Here is an 8308-nt window from a genome sequence, read left to right on the forward strand (position 1 = left end):
ATCCAACTTTTTTTTAGTTTGATTCCTTTCGTTGCAAACATATTAAACTAGTAAGTTAATTGCATCTTAAACAAACTCAGTGCATGCACGAACATGCTCGCGGTCTAGTATTGGGACAGAATCAACCACATAAAGGTCCTCAAGTGTCTAAGTGATACACACCTTTGATGTTTGCGATTGTTCTTTGTATGTTATAGATCACTCTTATATCTTTCTACTAATACGTAGAAAGTGTCGAATGCGTAATTGTTTTTCCTGTTATTTGACAAGAATCGTGGCAATGAGTAACTTTATTGCCCTTGTTTGCAAAAAATCTGCTTAATTAAGTAATTATGGCGTAAAATTAGATGATAAAGAATTGATTCAGATGTTACCACAATATGAGAGATGAAATCAAGGTCAAGACTTTAAAATAGAGTTCCTTCTATTCTGATGATTCTAAGTGGAAGTATTCAATGAAGCACTCTCTACACTCCTTTCATCTCCTTTGGAAGTTCAATTTTGCAATTGCGCAGGCAAATATACACGTGAAAATTAGCGGAAAGGCCAAAAGCATGATGGCTACGATGTAGAGTTGATCATAGCGATACCCATAATAATTTTCCAAGAAGGTGCTGATCATTGTTTGTTGTCCATAAACTGTTATCTCCTTATGGATGTCTCCGTATAGCGAACTTAGCATACCTCTCAAGGACCAAGTGACTGGGCAGATCCAGTAACACCAACGCCACCAGACCGGAATTTGCTGCCAAAATGGATGATAAAACACCAATTAAGACTTGTTAAGCCACAAATAACGTTAATGATTGGGTGTTACTTGACAGAATAGCAAAAGTTTGATGACAGACTTACGGGTCCGGTAATCAGGAACCCCGCAAACAGATTGAACATGGTGTAGGCAAAACTCCCGAACACGGCAGCCACTTGGTATGTTGGTGTCAGTGAAACAAGCATCATTCCAAAGTAGTTGAAATAGAGCAACGTACAGAACATGGTGTAGAAGTACCAAAACACTTTATAGAACGAGACAGAGAAACCTATGGCAGGGTATGTGATCAGCACAAACAGAACCGTTTGCAAGAATATGTATGGAACTTCAATAACCACCTGCAACATATTTGAGGGGCATAATATCATCGTTAGATTATGGAAGAACGAGAAATGTATCAGTGTAGCCGAGAGAAGACATCACAGAGGAGCACGAATTAGTGACCTGAGCAAATGAATAGGACCACGATGAGTACATTCCGGCAAATCTTTCCCTGTAGACAACGATGCATTCGGTAGCAACAAACGGCAGAACGGAATTGGCATTCCCTACCCCCAAGAATAGCACAAAGACATACATCGATCCAAGTATGTTGAAAAGATCTTGCTTGTTGTTTCTTGAAAATGAAGAATCATGTTTCAGCATCTTAGATGGTTCAAGTTTTACAAGCTCCTAATCTCAATGATTGACAAGCAACGAGAGACTAACTGGGTTGTATGAGGAACTTACATTTCCTTTTCATTTCCTTTTTGCCAAAGGAGAGCGGCACAAAAAAAGGAAGATGCGGTAATGAAAATCAGGCGCACCAGGTTGTATTCAGGGCTTCTCCAGTAGGTTAGATGTTGTTTCCATAAACATGTCTTGAACTGCTCCCATCTATTTTGCCGGAAGCCTGCAGAGAAACACATCTCTTTGGTCCCAGCCACTGGCAAACTTAGCTCTCTCACTAATTCTTTGTTCATCCTACAGTGGCCAAAACTATTTAATTAGCAGACATCATTTTTTTTTTTCCCATAGCGAGTACGAGAAGCACCATTTATTTGCACATATGTCATTCTCTGGTCAATACTCCAAGTTAGCATCACATAAGAGACAGAAGCATTGAATTTTGCGACCTGTGTGGTTGATGAGCACTTAATGTGTGCTTCGCATGCGCTTCACGTGCACTCTGAACATTTTACTCTTGTATGCTCACCTGCACTGATCAGATTCCTCATAAATGATGCCATAGTCTATACCAAGTTGAGATTCTATTGAAGGACTTGTGATTTCCAGCATCCACGTAGCCGGGTTGTAATTATCCTTGATTTTTGGCACTCCAGGGATACTCTGGACAAGGGGAAATGTAGGGATTCAGTGGTCAAGCTTTCTCAATCCTTTTTTTTTTTTGCAGTGTGGAGTATAAGGCTATTCAGTAGGTTTAGTCAATTTTATATGTTTTTCTACCTTTGGGATATATCAGCTTGGTTTGCAACTCATCATAGAACCAATTCATACTTAATGACGTGCATATTTTGAGAAAGAAGTATCAATTGAATTGCTCATGCCTGAGATGTAACAATTACCTCAAAATATTCAATAAGCTTATTTGAATGCTCTCCAAGCTCTCCAGAGTATATCATTTGACCTCCTCTTTTCATCAGGATTAGCTGCAGAGTTCATCAAATGCGACATGCTTCAGTTGGGATCGTCACAGTTATTGATGTACTTTACAAACATATGTGAAGTGAGTAGTAAATAGAATTTCATGCAATGTGCACCAAAAAGCAGTCTTCTAACCATAATTTTACAGATAGCAGAATAAACTGTTACGGGAATGAATGCGTTAGCAAGTTACCTTGTCGAAAGCCTCAAATATGTCAATGCTTGGCTGGTGAATTGTACACACAATTGTCCTCCCTGTGCAAACAATATTCTTCACGACTCGCATTACAATGGTGGCTGCTCTAGCATCGAGACCAGAAGTAGGTTCGTCCATGAAGATTATTGATGGGTTAGAAATAAGTTCCACTGCTATAGTCAGCCGTTTACGCTGTCCGAATGATATACCGGTCACACCAGGAACACCAACTATGGCATCTTTTATGTCATCCAGCTCAATCATTTGAAGTACTGTAGCCATAAATTCCTGATTGACAACATATAATTCAGTTGCAATGCAGATTTAACTACTAATTAGTGCAAAATGTTATCACTCGATATGTGATACGAGAGACCTAATATGGTTTCTCTCTACCCGCTGGATTTGATCAACATGAGAATATCTAGTGTGCAATTGATATGCTAAAATCTTTCCAGTTGGGCACAAGATTTAGCCGTTTGTTGGCACCTATCCTAGGAAAACTGTTGGCAAGATTTATCCAACAATTAGCAAACAAAGTGACATTTGCATCTCAAAGCGTGATGTACAAACTACTTCCTGTGATGAAAAAATCCTACCGCTCTTGTATTTTTGTCAATGTGAGCCGGCAACCTTAACCAAGCTGAGTATGCCACTGATTCCTCAATTGTAAGCTGTGGAGAATGTATGTCGATTTGCTCACAGTAGCCAGATATTCTGGCATATGCGGCTTGAACTTTAGGATATCCCCCAACCTTTATGTCTCCTTCAATAAAACCGCCGGTTTTTCTTCCTGAAAGAACATCCATTAATGTTGTTTTCCCTGCGCCACTGATGCCCATCAAAGCTGTTAGGACTCCAGGTCTGAAGGCTCCAGTAACATCTCGAAGAAGCTGTAGTCTCCTTTCTGGGAAACCTTGCTCTCTTAATTTCTGGAAGCATTTGAAATTCCATTATGCCAATCTTTTATTGATATGATATGCAAAACAAACACTTATTTTCAACAACTCAAATGCCTCACCTTGGTTGTTTCAACGAAGTACTGCACGTTTTCGAATGTTAGAGTTGTTGGTTCAAATGGTAAAACCATCTCTATACAATTTCAAAATTGCACTGGCGTCACAAGGCAATATAAACTGATTTAAAGCATCGACCAGTACTCACAAATGCATGATATCAACCTTTCTTTTGCAGTTTTGCTGATTTTTTCAATAGATGATAATTGACTAACTCTTATGAAACTTCTAACCTCTAATTTTTGGCTCAGTGGTACTTTTGTTAGCCGCTTGTTCTCCTGGAGTGGGATGATCAATGTCTCTGTCTTTGTCCAGCTGGGAGATCTTCTTACTGGAGACAACAGCTCGAGATCTGCTTGGAGCTGTGATTAGCCGATAAATACATGTCATTCAGTGAAATAGTGTTAACCGTCAGAGAGAATTCCTAGCCAGCATGTTCAATTACCTTTTGAAAAACTCAGAGCACAGGTAAACCCAACGTTGAAAGCCATCCAAAATCCAATCAATGCCCCAACTGATATCCAGTAAAAGTGGTAACTATAATCTAGACCATACCGTTTGAGCACTTGTTGCCCCAGAGTGCCGTTAAGAGATGAAACCTGCAGAGGATCATTAAGCCTGTTAAATACTAGACGCCACCATTGTCATGGGAAATCCATTCGTGTGAGATTGGTTTGTTCTCCAGGATGTCACCTTTTGCCACCTTGGAGCGAGAAACTCATTCACCGAAACACCTAATTCGGCATATGACACTGGAGAGAACCAGAATCCCCACCTCAACCAACCGGGTAAAGAAGCTGCAGAGAGACAAGGCTGCTAAGTTCCTATCACTTTGCTAAAGTCCGTATAATTAGAATCGATAAAATTAAACTTACGTTTCGGGATGGCGAAGCCACCAAATAAAAACAAAACAAATAAAGAGAATAGACCGCAAATTGCTGCAACAGGCGGATTTCGAACCACAGAAGCTATCAATCGGAACATTGATATCGATACTTGATGCAATAGGAAGAGCAGGAAGAATTGATTAAAGAACCTGACAGTCATGAAAAAAGTGAGTGGCTAAAAGTCATATCATCTCTCTGATATATTGAATTTCGGAATTACCTTTGTGGTTCAGGACTATAATTAACTCCATAATAGGTAATAGCTGTCCAAAGAAACGCATCAAGTAAAGAAAATGGGATTTTCAGTATGGCCGCTGGAATGGTATAAGCCCATGCAGGGAAGAAGAAATTATCTCGTTGATTGTAAAAGACACCAAGTCTAGAAACAGTCATTGCCAGTTCCGGAAGACCATTAACCATGAGCCGGATGAGAGAATAAAATAGGGAACCCATGAAAAGATCCGCATGCACCAAGTCGACTTTCATCCTTGTGCGCAAGAAGACGGTCACTATAATAACTGCAACGACCACGAGCTGCAAAGAGTAACCACCAAATCAATGAATTTTGCGTGCATTTCTTATTAACCATGTATTGTGACTGCACATTCTGAGTCCAACTGAGCAATTACCTGTGCTGATGTGAAGACATGAACAAACCAGTTGCGCTTCATGAGGAGCCATTCTCTCGAAAGGCACGCTTTGAACAACTCCCACTTTTTTAACGAGTAAATTTCGAAAGATAAAGCACTTCTGCGTAGCTCAGTTTTCTCAAAAGGCCTGGCGAGTTCCTCGTCCAGTGTCTTTCCCGTTAGATGCTCTTTAAACATTCGTGCAAACATGCTAGGAGATATGAAATTATAGGGCCGGTCTTTGTGATGCCAGTATCCTGCCTGGTCCTTTTCGGAAACCACCTGCCAAGAATTCCCAAAAACAGCATACGTCAGTGCTATCCTTCCACAGTTCGAACAGTTCTTTATTAAGCAAGAGTGCATACTTCTTGGAGAAAGTCAGCAATGCCTTTTCTCAATGGGCACTTGAAACCAGAGTGTTCAAAGAAGCTGAGAACATCCGTCCGAGGTCCATGGTACACTACATGCCCCTGTGCCATTAGAATTATGTCATCAAAGAGATCAAAAGTCTCCGGTGCTGGCTGAAGAAGCGAAACCAAAATTGTGGACTCTGTTATGTGCGCCAGTTGCTGCAACCATGTTATGATCTGAAAGGTAGTGGAGCTGTCCAAGCCTGTTGATATCTCATCCATAAATAGAACTCTCGCTGGACCAATTATCATTTCCCCTGGAAAAGAGAACATCAAAATTGTAATCCTAAATTTTACAGTGTGACATAGAAACTGTTCCTATAAGTTTCTCATCATTTGCGGCATGTTCACGTAAAACTAACCGGCCGTCAGCCTTCTCTTTTGACCACCAGAAATTCCTCTGTTCATCGCATCCCCAACGATTGTATCTGCGCAGATGTCGAGTCCAAGAACCTGAAAAGGCGTAAAATCGCAGCAATTGTAGCAAAAGTAGAATTGTCTGAAAAATAAACTTGGTAACTCCTTTTCCCATTGGAAACATTACCTTCAAAATGTAGTCTGTTTGAAGTGTTCTTTTCATTCCTCCTATAGAAATTGCCCGCTCATGTAGTCATAACGTCATCAGAAGCCATTGTCGCCAGTCGTTACTGTAATTAAAATATTGTAATGAATCCAACTTTTTGGAAAGATTAACCTTCATGTAAGTGTCTAAGCTTGGCTCTGGATTAATTCCTGCTTGCTTCTCCCTTTTGCTAACTTCTTTCAACATGTCTTCAATGAAAAGCAGACATAAAGAGCATCAGCAATGACCACCGCAACTAATAGTAACTTCAAGGTTGGAGAACAAACTAGTACCTGCCCTTCCTCCTATGCCCTGACATCGTGCAGAGAAGTCGAGCGTCTCCCTCACGGTCATCTCGGAAATATGTGTATCATATTGGCTTATATAGGCTAAAGTCTTCTGAGGAGCAAACTCATTCAGCTTGTAGCCATTGTATGAAGTTTCACCCTTGACCTGCATCATACATCGTTGGTCAATTCCGCTGATCTTACACATATGCATGATTATTTGCATCCGAATATAGTTTAAGTATAGAAGCTATTCCTGTCAGCATGGAAAATCTACAACTGACAGAACAACAAAAAGGTAATACCTTGAGGAATTTCTCCGATTTGCCTGCTAATGCCTGTAATAAGGTGGTCTTTCCGCATTCTGGTGGACCTAACAAGAGCGTCATCCTGTAACAATTTCGAGAGAAAAGAATTACGCTGCATAGTAACGTCATATACGTCAACTTGTGACTCTAAAACAGTGCATACGCTAAGCTCTAATACTAACCTCGCAGGCTTAAGGACGCCGCTAACGTTCTTGAGAATTCTTATCTTGTTCCCCTTATACTTGCAGCCAACCTTAGTTGTTGGAGCCTGCTTCAGAGACCAAAAAAACAAAGGCTCTTGGTTCCCACGTTTATGTCCTATGACTTTTACCAGAACGGTTTGCAATAGCTTGATAGAATAGAGAAGCAGTTGCGTGAGCTAATAAGTTGGTTACCAAATCAGCCTAGTAAAGATAACAAAAATCAAGTTAAAAAGAGTCATATTAATTCATCATAAAACTCCTAAGATTGTAAAGCGGGTGCAATTAGGATTGCGTTCGGTAACATTTCTGTTATTGGAGTAATTTTTTTCAAAGGTAATCCTTTTATATTTTTATTCCCTGGAACAGTTTTTGAGTAAAACAACGTATTTGGTAATTATACAAAATTTCTATTTCTAGAAAAAAAAAGAATAAGAATGTGTTTAATACGATCCATAGGTTCTTTTGTGATGTAGAATTTCTTTCAATTTTTTAATAATATTTTTTTTTTCTTCTTCTTTTTTTCTTTTTCTCCTCTCTTCTTTTTCCTCCTCTAGCACAGATGGCAAAAGCAACTGGCTAGTAGTGGCAGGCAGCGAGTCTCCACTGACCAATTAGAAGAAGAAAAAACCAAAAAAGAAAAAAAAATGACTTATTTCTAGAAATTGTTATTGAAAATAAGAAACTACTTTTTTTATTTCTTATTTATATTCCAAATCTATTTCCGACCACTTTTTTTATGACCAGGAATAGAAAAATTAATTGATGTTACCAAATAGATTTCTTCTTTTTTCTATCCTAGGAAACAAAAGAATTGAAAATTTGAAATGTTGCCGAACCCTAGATTTCTCGTGAGTTTCCTTAGGAATTTGTTTTCCAAAAATTAGTAATTAATTTTCTACATAAAGCAACAGTGCAACACGTATGTCGCACCCCATCGATTTATGATAAGTGAAAGATTTGGAATTAGATGTTTTTAATGTATGCCCCCATTGAGACATGGATGATTTGAAACTGCCAATTTTCTAACAAGAGGATCCATTTGCATCACGTGGCCAGTTTGCTGTCCTTCTCTAATGTCCCAAAAATAGGAGCCTATGTTAGCCAAACATAGTATCTACAACAGATAACTTGTTCTTTGACTTCAATTGTGTCGTCCTCGACAAAACTTTAGGACCTGTAAAAGCTTGGAGAAGGGGGAAGAAGATAGAGAAGAAAATCTCACGTAGAAAATGGCTTTGAGGGCGTTCCAAAGAGTTGGGACGGATTCCCCATGAACGGCTTTGCTGTCTGCTTCTATGCACAGATCCCGATATCTCACTTCCACGGTCGGTAATTCAAGACCCACCCTGAGAATTTAATATCATATTAGCTGCACTTTGGCATATGAAATAATCGAA

General features: G+C 39.4%; 1 protein-coding gene across 1 annotated transcript; it reads right to left on the reverse strand.

The window, feature by feature from the left end:
* Positions 1 to 478: 478 nt before the first annotated feature.
* Positions 479 to 6813, reverse strand: LOC104427089 (pleiotropic drug resistance protein 3). Its single transcript, XM_039305759.1, has 20 exons — positions 6706 to 6813; positions 6407 to 6566; positions 6246 to 6322; positions 6096 to 6152; positions 5914 to 6004; positions 5507 to 5808; positions 5142 to 5423; positions 4733 to 5046; positions 4501 to 4661; positions 4319 to 4422; positions 4068 to 4224; positions 3631 to 3701; positions 3209 to 3541; positions 2607 to 2897; positions 2335 to 2418; positions 1965 to 2098; positions 1499 to 1732; positions 1214 to 1385; positions 853 to 1107; positions 479 to 745 (listed from the first exon to the last, which is right to left on the reverse strand). Exons 1-20 carry the CDS (start codon positions 6787 to 6789, stop codon positions 479 to 481), a joined length of 3630 nt encoding a protein of 1209 aa, XP_039161693.1. The 5' UTR covers positions 6790 to 6813.
* Between the last annotated feature and the right edge of the window lie 1495 nt (positions 6814 to 8308).

This window comes from Eucalyptus grandis, chromosome 11 (genome assembly GCF_016545825.1).
Source record: "Eucalyptus grandis isolate ANBG69807.140 chromosome 11, ASM1654582v1, whole genome shotgun sequence".
In the NCBI taxonomy this organism is placed as follows: Eukaryota; Viridiplantae; Streptophyta; class Magnoliopsida; order Myrtales; family Myrtaceae; genus Eucalyptus; species Eucalyptus grandis.

Excerpts from the sequence above, each read along its gene's own strand:
- LOC104427089 (XM_039305759.1), bottom strand. The coding sequence starts at position 6,789 with ATGACGCTCTTGTTAGGTCCACCAGAATGCGGAAAGACCACCTTATTA. Across the intron at positions 6,153-6,245 it reads GCTTAGACACTTACATGAAG|CGGGCAATTTCTATAGGAGG; the intron begins GTTAATCTTTCC and ends TGACTACATGAG. Across the intron at positions 4,423-4,500 it reads TGGCTTCGCCATCCCGAAAC|CTTCTTTACCCGGTTGGTTG; the intron begins GTAAGTTTAATT and ends GTCTCTCTGCAG.